The sequence below is a fragment of the Sebastes umbrosus genome, chromosome 11, assembly GCF_015220745.1.
Source record: "Sebastes umbrosus isolate fSebUmb1 chromosome 11, fSebUmb1.pri, whole genome shotgun sequence".
Classification (NCBI taxonomy): Eukaryota; Metazoa; Chordata; class Actinopteri; order Perciformes; family Sebastidae; genus Sebastes; species Sebastes umbrosus.
Genome location: NC_051279.1, coordinates 23028752 through 23041645, shown reverse-complemented (window position 1 = coordinate 23041645; position 12894 = coordinate 23028752). Strand labels below are relative to the sequence as shown.

General features: G+C 38.6%; 1 protein-coding gene across 1 annotated transcript; it reads left to right on the top strand.

Annotated features, from left to right (window-relative positions):
- The first annotated feature begins 3385 nt into the window (after positions 1 to 3385).
- Positions 3386 to 11416, top strand: irx4a (iroquois homeobox 4a). The gene is made up of 5 exons (XM_037785190.1): positions 3386 to 4119; positions 5034 to 5285; positions 6299 to 6405; positions 8362 to 8672; positions 9856 to 11416. The coding sequence occupies exons 1-5, from the start codon at positions 4075 to 4077 to the stop codon at positions 10623 to 10625; spliced, it is 1485 nt and encodes a 494-aa protein (XP_037641118.1). The 5' UTR covers positions 3386 to 4074; the 3' UTR covers positions 10626 to 11416.
- Positions 11417 to 12894: the final 1478 nt, after the last annotated feature.

Sequence of the window (12894 nt, the reverse complement as noted above, 5' to 3'; positions counted from 1 at the left end):
GACAGATTATCAGGAAAGTGACACCTTCATGATTACAACGTTTCTGGGGAACTTTTTAATATGAGTTTAGTTGGAAAGGAGATGCAAATTAGCAGGCTCACTTCAAAGTGCAACACAGTTATTATTCAGATTAGAATAGTTGGAGGTTGACGCCATGAGGCAAAAATACTGAAACTTGAATACATAACTAAGTAAGCGTAAACTAAACGACCATAAAACCTCAATAATGTTGCAGACTTGCAGATACAAAAGAAGATCTTTATGGTTGTATGGATGTATTGTGATACAGTCATAATTGGCCCATTAGTTAGTCTAATTCAAGTGAAGCAGTTGATTTATGCCACTCATCAATATGATGGATGCTCCAACACTAGATCACTGCTGAACGCTGCTATCTGTCCTAATCTATACAGTAAAAATCACCCATTAATCTAGATAACTAATAACTGATAACAGCTCTGTTGGTTATCAGGTTTAATTTCATGACAAGAATAGAATAGAAAGCTTTATTGTCATTGTATTAAATACGAGATTCACAGTTTGCCACTTCTGGTCAGTGCTTTAAAACAAATACTTGACAAGACTAAACAAGGCAGATAAAACATATAACAGGTAAAAACACACACAGTTATGATAAGACAAATAAAACAGGTAAAGTAGATGTAATAAATAAATATAAACAGAAGTGTTACACTAGAAGTATAACATATAAAAATAGATGTAATGTAAACAGAGATAATTGCACTTGTAAAAGAGTAGATGTAATAAATAAAATGTAAACAAAGTTGCACTTGAGGTGTATATTGCATCAAGGATATATTGCACAGATAAATGTAAAATAGGAAAGAAGGAAGAAGGAAAATGCAATCAGGTCACAAGAATAACCCCTTTTGTCCTGAACTGGAATAGCATCTTATCCTCCTTCTTGCTCCACTTTGCTTCCCCCACATCTGTCCAAGAAAAAAAAAAAAAAAAGAAGCTTCTCTTTTTAATCTTTAAACGCTAAACAAACATGAACTCCTGCCGTCGCCTTCATTTTCCATCTAAAAGCATACACTAGTGCGCCTAAATATTTTATTATAGGCTCCCGATAACGCTGGGTAACGCAGTGGATAATGAAAAGGTATACAGGGAGGGTGGTGTGGGCAGTGTAGTTTAGAGAAAGTGTCTATCACATTTTACCCACTGTCTCCTTGCAGCCTGATTATGGTTGTGGAGGTCCATGCATGCAAACGGTCATCTGTAGAAGAATGCATGTCACTTATGTGTGTGTGTGTGTGCAGGTGTGTGCGTCAGGTGCGCTCCAATGCACCATCTTCAAAATCAACATGTCAACACTTTCCATCCGCTGGGTGTGATGTTGCCTTCCAATGCACATTAACCCCAATTAATTTGCCACAGTGGAAAGTGATTATTGACTTCCCTGCACTATGGACTATTTCCTATATGACCTCCTATATACATTTTGTTTTTTTATCTGAGCTGTACCAGTGTTTGTTGTTGTTGTTTTGTTTTTTTATTGTGTTTGTGAAAATAAGAAAACCCAATAAACATATTAGTGAGAAAAAAATAAAATAAAAAATAACCTAATGAATTAAAAAAAGTCTAAATTAATAAGACAAAATGGAGCTGTGTGTGTGTGTGTGAGTGAGTGTATGGTTGAGTGGTTCAGACTGGGTTGTTAATGTTAAGGTGGCTTTAGAGTTAATGCAAATTAAAACGCGTCTGGCTGATCCCTTTTGACCCCCCACTGTTCGCAGCGTTAATGCGGCCATTTGCTCTGAGGTACTAACCCCCTATAATTCAATTTGTCAAAATGAATGAGAGAACACACCAAACACACCTCCCACACCAACCCACCAAAATGAAAACGCAAAAAGACAAAAGTTAGGCTCTACTTAACCGAATCACAAGCCTCTCTGCGCGCCTTTATAGCTGTTTATTACTGCTTTCATCTGTAAATGAAAGTGAGCAATTATTGCAAGGAGCCCGGTATCATATTATTATGTTGGCCCCGGTCCCCTAGATAGTCATCAATCACTCTCAATCGACCTGTCACCGGCAGGCAGAGATCCAGCTGGAGAGGAGAGGAGGAGGAGGGAGGAGGAGGAGGAGGAGGAAGGGGAGGAGGGAGTACATCATCATTAATTTGAGGAGTGACCCCCGGGGCTATCCACATGTCTCAACCCGGGCTTCTCCAAGCAAGGCACTGGCAAGCACCGGCACCGGCGCCGGCAACCAGTGAGGTGGCAAGCCAGTTTGGGACGTTTTGGTTTAAACTGCAGTTTCGTGATTTTATCTGACCACAACACTTGGAAAGATCCATGATCAGATAGATAGATAGATGGATGGATAGATAGATAGATAGATAGATAGATAGATAGATAGATAAAAAGATATATATATATATAGATAGATAGATGGATAGATGGATGGATGGATAGATAGATAGATAGATAAATAGATAGATAAAAAGATAGATATATAGATAGATGGATAGATATATGGATGGATGGATGGATAGATAGATAAATAGATAGATAGATAGATAGATAGATAGATAGATAGATAGATAGATAGATAGATAAAAAGATAGATATATAGATAGATAGATGGGTAGATGGATGGATGGATAGATAGATAGATAAATAGATAGATAGATAGATAGATAGATAGATATATGGATAGATAGATAGATAGATAGATAGATAGATAGATAGATAGATATATGGATGGATAGATATATGGATAGATAGATAGATAGATAGATAGATAGATAGATAGATAGATATATGGATGGATAGATAGATAGATATATAGATAGATAGATAGATAGATAGATAGATAGATAGATAGATAGATAGATAAATTGATAGATAGATAGATAGATAGATAGATAGATAGATAGATAGATAAATTGATAGATAGATAGATAGATAGATAGATAGATAGATAGATATATGGATGGATAGATAGATAGATAGATAGATAGATAGATAGATAGATAAATTGATAAAGATGGTTTTAAATATCATAACAATTAGAAGGATTTCTGCAGGTGTGAGGTCCATGAGTAGAGGTGCAAAGTTTATTCAAACTATTAACACCCTATTAAACAATTTTGGGGTAATTGCAACACTCTGGTGACTCATGGCTCCAGGTGGAATAGCAGAGCATAATACCAAACCAAAAGATTGCCTTGTTCTAAATTGGTAATTATCAGAAAAAATAAATAATATTTTAAATGTATTTATTTTTGTGGATCTATTTGCTCAATGTATTAGTGGGCTGAGATTTGTTTTTCTGCCCAGTATAAAAAAATATTCTTTACTAATTCATTTTAAAATCAATTAGTTCCTCACGTGATTAGCATCAGTGCGGAGGAATGATAAGAATGTGCTTAATTAGGCCCTAATGCATTTAAACTGATACATACGTTTGCATATTCAAGACACTGATTGGTTTAATTGATTGATTGGGACTGCAAATTAATCTCCAGGACATGTTTTTTTTTTTTTTTTTTAAAAGTACTTCCTCTTCTTTCCCCCTCTCAAAAAAAATGTTCTTGTTCTTTTTCTGTTTTTTTTTTGTCGTCATGAGGAAGAAATTGCATATTAAAGTTACAGTCTGGTCATTTTTAAGAGTGGGAAACTTCTGACGTCAGAGTCACCGCCGTTTAAAACAACCTGCCTCTGCTGCTGACGTCTTTTATACTACTTTTTTATACGGGCAAAAATATGTATCTGACAACAACAAAGTGATTATGAAGAAAAGCCTGTAATTCATTTATCTATTTCTAAATAGACTTTTTAAAAAAGAAAAAAAGGGAGAGCTATAGAAGATTTTCTGCTTTTATTTTTTTTATTATTTTTTTTTTGCCTTTGAAAAGAGCATTTGAGTGGGGGGGCATTTTTTCCACAAATTAAACATGCTACTCTGCTTCGCCCTATAAGCATCCTAGGAGCCTGTGCTTTACCAATCAATTGGTACAGTCAAACAGAGCTGCAGCCTCTCGCCTCAGAGTGGAGACCTTCAGTCTCGCTTTATTTCTGGATATTGGGGGACCTCTCTACCATGTCATATCCACAATTTGGATATCCCTATTCGTCTGCTCCACAAGTAAGTCCACCTTTTATTCAGTGTGTTTTGCTTTTTCCATATCGCAGCGATTGATTATCTCATCGATTTTAAGCGCGATCCTTTTACGCATTTTGGCTGAGAATCAGAAGAAGCTGTCACAGTCCCTCTTCGCGTATCGGTAAAGGTATTGCGTTACAAGCCAGTGATACCTGTGTTCCTGCAGCTGATAGCAAAAAAAAAAAGGTAAGAAGAAGAGGAGAAACCAGAAACCAGCTAGACCCCCAAACCTCCCCGTTCACTGATTTCTGCAAGATAATAGCCGCTCTGTAATGTCAACCATATGTTTATCTGCGCTGGAACACATGATGCCAACTTGTTCTGCTACACGCTGCGTGTGTGTGTTTTACGCCATAACACAGCTGCTTGTTTTGTTTTGGCTTTGAGCCATAAAAAAAATCATTTGGGGCATTACTTTGAGTATTACTGCATGGGCGTTTTGTTGGGGAAAACATGTTGTTTCTGTTTTGTGAGGCATATGTTGGATCAAAGTTAACAGACGGCTCGCTTTTTGGACACGTTTTACGCACAAGAATACAACGCGTCATTCATAAGCAAATATCAGCCTTTTACAAGTCATTTGATGTTGTGTTTTTTAGTTTTTAAATATTGACATTCAAGAAGTGTGAATAAGGGCGAGTACACAAGAAGCTAAATCATTTTAAAAACTAAAATAATGTTTAATTTTGCGCTCAGAGAAGTAAAACAGTATTTGGAAACAGGTAGATCATTTCACTTTATTTCATATTTAAAAAAAAAAAAAAGTTATGTTATATTAAGTTCTGAACTTTAACTTTGAGATCAAAGTGTTCAACATTACATTCTGTTTAAATGCACAACCAAATAAAGCAATACGTTTTTAAAAGATAAACTCTCTCTCTCGGTCTCCACTCCAGTTCCTGATGACAACCAACTCTTTGACCACTTGCTGCGAGTCCACCGGCAGATCCATAGCCGACTCCGGAGTAGCGGCGTCCGGCCAGACTCCGGTCTACTGTCCGGTGTACGAGAGCCGGCTGCTGGCCACGGCCAGGCATGAGCTGAGCTCGGCCGCGGCTCTGGGCGTGTACGGGAGTCCCTACAGCAGCAGTCAAGGATATGGGAATTACGTTACATACGGCACGGACGCCTCGGCTTTCTACTCGCTGGTAAGACCTTCATCTGATCCCTCTTGGCATTGATTAATGGAGCTGAGACTCGAGCCTCTCCTCCACATAATACCAGCCTTTTTACTTACTGCACGTGATTTATCCTCATATCATCCCTCAACCCTTTTATTCCATTGAAAAATACTTGTCAGAGTTTTCCTTGAGACTGTTATTTTTTATGAAACAAGACAGAAAAATGTTAAATATCATTCCTTTAATATTGAGGCAAGTTGGTTTCCATTGGAAATAATGTTTTTTTTTACAAGAAAAACTGACTTTGAGGATTCAGTATTTTATAAAAAAAAAATATATATATCAAGTCAAGTCAAGTCAAATTTTTTTCTATAGCACATTTAAAACAACATGAGCTGACCAAAGTGCTTTACAGACATAGGCAGAATAAAAACAGGTCAACAGGGTATATATGTCAAAATGGCATTTAAAATGAATTGTTGTACGTTTTCATAACAGACCCATGGGCCTTTAGAGTTCAAGAAGTTTGTTTCAGTTGGTTTAGTGTTGAAATACATGAACATTTTTGGTAAAATTGTGGTGAGAAGAATATTGTTTTCTAACTCATGTGTTTCAATAATAATTGAACTAGTCCTTATTTTGCTAGAACGCCTCCTGGATTTATTTGCCCAAGACCCCAGCATTGAAGATGCTAAGATACCTACTGTTGTTATTCTGAAGTTTTATTTAAAAATATATATTTTGAAAGTCTTAGTTTAAAGATTTTTGTATCCCACGGACAATGTATCATTGTAATATAGTTAGTAGTCCATGTTTCATTTTGCAGCTAGCAGCATATTTCAACATTATGATTTACTGCACAATCAGCCATTATACCCTCTTCAATAGCCCTAATGAATTACATAAACCAAGCAACATTTAAATTTAGCCACTACAAATCTGTCTAGTTTTTCAGCCAAAGGTGAGTCATTCAATGTACCAGAATTGATTTCCTTTAAATGCATCATCTTTAAAACTCTTGTCTTTGTGTATGATTTCAGGGCGCATTTGACACTAAAGATGCCACAGCTTCTGCGCATGCGGGAATAACCCAGGCAACAGCCTACTATCCTTATGATCCAACCTTGGGACAGTATCAGTATGACAGGTATGTTGTTTCTATGATAATGTGACTTCTGTTGAGTTTTTTCCAATGTAAGAAGCTTGGTTATCAACGCAAACATCCCACCACTTTGAATAAATAGCATGTAACTCTATGTGTAAGACAATGTCCACAGTTAGAGTGACATCAGAACTGATCTTGAGCTGTTAAGTCCACTGTCACACACTTTCAATTTCGGTAACTCTCAAAGTATTGTGCACTAGTGTAGGGTGAGTTTTCCCAGCGTTAAATCAATCATTCCCGAGAGGTCAAGGCCATTCCCATCACGTCTAGCAACACTGGGTCATCACCTTCATCCTGTGACACATTTCTTTCCTGATGAGGTGATGTGCTTCACAAGACTCACGCCCCTCTCAGAGAAGACACGAGGCCTCTTCGGTGTTGTGAAGAGCACGCCTGCCATGTTGAAAGGTCTTCCCAATAATGACATGACATCCAAATTAAGTCTGCGAAACGGGGAAAATGTGGGGAGTGAATGATAACTAACCAGCAACTTTAAAGGTGCCAGACGTGCGTGGGATAGAACAGAATATACTCTTGCTTTGATTTAATTGATCAGTAAAGTGTCATATAGATTAGCAAGCAAAACTGAAGAGTTCACCTAACCCAAAAACCCAAGAGCCGGCATCTTTTTACCAATCACTCTAAATTCAGTATGAAGTGCAAAAAGGTGTCAGCAGGAGGGCCAATAAGTGCACATACAGCAAAAAAAGGCCTAAAAGTCTGAGGCAAAACAGAATTAGTGGCACTCAGAAAAAACAAGCAGGCCTACAGCGGTACCACTCTGTCTGCGCCCGCCTTTTACCTGAGGGCTCATCATTACACTCAATAAAGCAATTTTACAGTCTATTTTATCTGCGAGGAAACAACGCAGGGCACGGAAAGGTGCAGCTCTCCTCTCCTTCTTGTTTTCCCTCAGCACTGGTTGACCTGCACTAAGCTATATGGAGCAATAAAGGCCTCATAAAAGCCTCCCTTGAGAGGACTTTTACAGCTCACTGCTGACTGAAAATCAACACTGTGCATTTTAAATATAGGTCCATGGTTGACATTTGTGGGTACGGAAGGAGTGGTATGCTGCGCTGAGAATGGTTGTAATAGGTAATGCATTGATCTGGACAAAATATGTATGCATATAGACCAAACATTTTACTCAGTAGAATAATTTGTATATTTCGATACAGATACCAGTAGGTGCTATACAGAGGGATTGATGGAGAGATTTCAGGGAATATCCGTGCACTGTATATACTGTATAATGCACATGGTCTCCCAATGCTTATGTACAATTATATAAAACAGTGTTCTGACAATATTAATTGTACAATTAAGTTTACAGTTTCCCAAGAGAATCAGTGTTAATTGACCTTTTACTGAAGGTGAGAATGGTTTGTGTCGATTTTTTTTTATAGCTAGTGTTTTTATATAAAGTGATGTGATGTCTATTTTAAAACCGGGTTTGTTTAACAGAAGAAGGATTTGATCTTGTGTTGCAACTACTTTATTTTGAAGCATTACAGAAGGCAGTATTAAAGAAGAGAAAGGCATGAGATGGAGTAGTTGTATAAAAAGGAATTTGTTAAGAAAACAATGCCTTCATTTCTTCTCGTTTAATGCATCTTCAATACATGAAGTGGGGGTGGTTTACTCCTTACCTGCCTCCTATTTTCTAAATTATGTCTCTTAAGTGACATGTGATTATGCCTATCATGTTCAGACCTTTACACAAGTAGGGTCACATTGGGGTTTATGAGTGTGATTGTCAGGCTTATAAAGCACATAATGCATAATTCAAATATCCAAAGAAGCAGATGGCTCTGTCATGGTTTCCAGAAAATAAACTGCCAGGGCAACACATTTGAAAATTGTAATGCAACAAGCATCACATATTCTATTTACCCCTCTCATTACCATTGTACCTTGTGTTCCTCTCATTAACAGATATGGTTCCATGGACGGTGGAACGAGGAGGAAGAATGCCACGCGTGAGACGACCAGCACCCTGAAGGCCTGGCTGCAGGAGCACAGGAAGAACCCGTACCCGACCAAAGGGGAGAAGATCATGCTGGCCATCATCACCAAGATGACCCTGACGCAGGTCTCCACCTGGTTCGCCAACGCCAGGAGGAGGCTCAAGAAGGAGAACAAGATGACGTGGCCGCCCAGGAACAAGGGCTCAGAGGAAAAGCGATATGACGAAGATGAGGATGGGTCTCAGGAGGAGCAGATAAAGAGCGAGAACAACGAGGATGGTTAGTGTCACGATGCCTTATTGCTCTACAGAAATAAAGAATGAAGCTTAATGCTGAACTGTTTGGCAGCATATTACAGGTGGCTTTTTGTCTCAAAAGCAAGTTTAAACAACAATGTATTCATGACAACTTTTAAAAGTGCATTATGTTGACGCAATTAGTATCATCAAGGGGCAGTTTTCTCTGTTGGAATGGAAATCTTCTTAACAAACATATTCATTTTGACTGAAATGAGAGCATGTGTAAATAGCCAGTTTTAGCAACTGTTTCTTATCTTATGACACTGGGGATCAGAATTAATCAAAAAAGAATTACTGAAGAACAATAACCATGATCACGCTACTGTGTAAAGCCCAACGTTACTATACATCTTAAAAAAAAAAAAACACTTTAACTGTCTTTTCTTTTTAATCCAACACACTACTGAATGGGATGACGTTACCACACTGACATATTTTCTTTTGTTAAAAAAATGTCAATTCGAATAAGATTTTGATGAAATGTATAAAAATCTATATCCTAACATCTTATTTTATTGTCTAATATATAAGTTTAACATGAATAGTATTTGTGTGATACAATTATTATTGTTAAACATGTTTCATACTGAAAATAAGATACAAAGGAAAGTGAGGCCTTACAATGTTTTATAGTCAAACACGTCATTATTGTTATATGCACTGTGCTAAAAGAAAATAATATTTTTTTATTTCTAAAAATCAGACAGCATCAGCAGTTTTATGTGCAGGCATCCTATATCACTTTGATCACAACATTTAAGCTATAATACAATTAGAGAGGCCTCAGTCAGTTTCACACAAATCACTTAAACTAAGCAAGGTTGTGTTTTTACAACTTTTTTTCCACTAATCATAACTTAATATTTCTGATAGGACTAAATTAATTTTGTCATAAATTAAAGTACATCAAAAAGATGTACCCAAACTAGGTAAAACTTGATTTATGATGAAACTGAGTAGATTATATGTATTTACCACTATCAGGCTGAAAAACATGAATTCCTTAATAATTAAAGTTGTGTATTTCACAGGTGTTATTGAAGTTCAGCACATCATTGGAGAGTTATCAGATCTGATGACACCACATCTTTCCTATCTGACATGTCTCCTGTCTTGTCCTCTCTCTCTCTCTCTCTCTCTCTGTCTCTCTCTCTGTCTCCCAGAGACCAGGAGTCGTCCTGATAAAGATCTCCAGCTGAGCGACCTGGAGGACTTCGACACGCTGGAGTCAGAGAGCTCTGAGTGTGAGCTGAAGCACCGATACCACATGAACACACACATGACGACGACGGGCGACTGCCCAGCAGAACACCTCATCAAGGACGCGTCTCTGAAGATCTCCATCCCTGTTTCACTGGGAGGAGGAGGAGGAGGAGGGGAGCAGCAGGACACCTTGAGCAAAAGTTGTCTCAAAACTAACCAGCCGGAGGACTTCCAGCAGCAGGACAGCAGACAGCAGCAGGCAAAAGTGTGTTATAACCAACAACAGCAGCAGCAGCAGCAAGGGCACCAGATATTAGACGGAAAGCCTCGGATCTGGTCTTTGGCCCAGACTGCGACGTCCCTGAACCAGACTGAGTACCCGTCCTGTATGCTGAGGTGCCAGCAGCCTCCATCCTCATCCTCCCTCACCCCATCACCCGCCGCTACCTCACCTGTCTCCGGCCTGGACAACAACAGGCAGGACTCGCCGGTCACGACCCTGAGAAACTGGGTGGACGGGGTCTTCCACGACCCCTTGTTCAGGCACAGCACTTTGAGCCAGGCTCTGACCAACACCACCGTCTCTTGGACCACGAACACCAAAGGCGCCAACGTGCTGGAGGCGGAGAGGAGCGCATCGCAGCAGCAGCATCAGCACCACCAGGACTCCTCCAAAGACAGTGCCACCATGAGTTTCCCAAAAACTATCAACAAACTTTTCTGCTCCTAACAAAACCAAAATGAAAACCTTTTATTTGAGAAAGAGAAAGAGAGAGAGAGAGAGAGACTCTTTGTGACTGACTGACTGACTGAAAGTCGGATGGAAAAGCCTATTTCGTGGCCATGATCTTATTTTATTCTCTTTTTTTTTTTTTTAAAGCAATGGTAGCTATATACTGTTACATTGGCGTTAAATATCCGGATCGGTTTTGGCTTATTTAATTTTTACGCACGCACAGAACTTTAACGAAATGTATAACTTAAAAGTTTACATCTTTTTTGGGGGGGGGGGAAATAGGTTTACATGTTTTTTTCTTTTTTGATTTTTTCTTTACTATGCGCATGCAAATGTAATTGAATATGATTTAGCTCTCAGCAGTTGAGTATCACTATTAAAAAAGAAGAAAAAAAAAAGTCTCACAAATGCACAGCTCTCTTAAGAAGTGGAGGAGAGCGTCTCAACTACTTTGTTCACTTGAAAATAAAAAAAAGCAGTCGAGTTTCTGAGGAGATTGTTGGTGCTGAGTTGCTGTCCATGGTGCTGAAATACTCCAATCCATCCTATGGGGCCTTTTGCTGTTCTTCCTTAGCCATGTTATTTTTTACATGTCCACTCTAATACAACTAGAATACATGGGGTAGAGAGGAACCTTTTTAATCGCAATCCACAGTTAAATAAAGCAGTTTTATCATTTAAATTCATTCTTAACCCATTAAAACAGGCGCAATCGAACATCTCCCCCACCCATGTGTTATTTTTCATAAAAAAAAACACATCCACTCTTGTTTAATGACAAGTGAGAAAATGAGGCAGCTCAACCCCTCAAGACAGAACAATATCAGTATCTAAGATCTGCCTCATTAATTCCCTCTAAACAGGCTGTAATTGGGATGTTCGCAGTCATATTTCATGTCAGCCTATTGATTTCCCCTCCTCTCCTCTGCTCTCTGATAATATTATCGAAACATCTCAACACCGTCCATGATGCAGCTGTCAAAAGGGTAAGTTATTCGCAGTGCGTCCGTTAATGAGTTCAGAGCTGGACGGCACCCGCGAAATACATTTGAAGTGAAGAGTTTTCGTTTTGACACTAACCCCTCAATTTCCTACTACAGAGACTCAGGGGGCCTTTGCAAGAAGAAAACAGCCTGGATGCTGATTCCTCCCTCTGAAAAAAAAAAGAAAGTGAAAGGGCTTTACTCACGTCGTCTAAAAGTGAAAAGGGCAAAAGGAACTCGAATTAGTTGTTGTAGATAAAAGGGCAAAAAGAAAAGGAGTCAAGGGTACTTGACAGTAATGGCGAAAGTGGAGCTCTCGGGGGACTTTGTCTGTCCTGAGAGAGAGAGAGAGAGGAGGGAGGGGGGGTTCAGTGATGAATTTTAATGGGAAAAACTCCCCCCTTTCTCATGGAAGAAAAGTGCTATAGTGGACAAAAGGGATTTTCTATAAATCGGAGTGAGGATGTATGTTTTTATTTGCTTTAAAAACCTCGCCTGCAGCAGCATATTTTTCTTTAAGTTGACATGAGTGCAAAATAAATTGGAGCAAAGAGACAGGACCTGACAGGTGCATGCAGGGTTAATTATTCCTATATAGGGATATTTTATTCTATTTAACGTGGACATGTTTATTATAGCCTACATGCAAAAAAAAAATGGTTTGTCATAGATAGAAGGAAAAAAGAAAGAGTTAAAGGCCCAACAGATAAAACAATATAGCAATATAGAAATTGGAGCAAAGAGACAAGACCTGACAGGTGCATGCAGGGTTAATTATTTCTATATAGGGATATTTTATTCTCTTTAATGTTGGACATGTTTATTATAGCCTACATGCAAAAAAAAATCTGTTTAATTTTTCATAGATAGAAAAAAAAAAGGCCAGAGTTAAAGGCCCAACAGATAAAACAATATAGCCTCGACATTTAATTAATTACGCATGAAGATTTTATTAGACCTCCGAACCAAGTGGCTTTGTATTAGGAGAGAGAAAGAGACACGAAGTGAGACACAGAAGTGAGAGAGAGAAGAGAGAGAGAGCGAATCCAGCTATAACTAAATCATTCAGCCGTGGCAAATACGAACACACAGAGGGAGCGAGATGGTAAATTAACAGGGGCCTTTTTACATAGAGGCCAAATAAAACTGTAATCAGCGACGCGTTACTTTTCATTAAGCCGGTTTGACAGCAGCATATTCAGCCACTCCGACACAGGGAGGGAGTGGGGGGGTCCATGGCTGGAATAAACTGCTCTCCAACCCAGAGTCATAAGATAATT

Excerpts from the sequence above, each read along its gene's own strand:
- irx4a (XM_037785190.1), top strand. The coding sequence starts at position 4,075 with ATGTCATATCCACAATTTGGATATCCCTATTCGTCTGCTCCACAA. Across the intron at positions 6,406-8,361 it reads GGACAGTATCAGTATGACAG|ATATGGTTCCATGGACGGTG; the intron begins GTATGTTGTTTC and ends TCTCATTAACAG. Across the intron at positions 8,673-9,855 it reads GAGCGAGAACAACGAGGATG|AGACCAGGAGTCGTCCTGAT; the intron begins GTTAGTGTCACG and ends TCTGTCTCCCAG.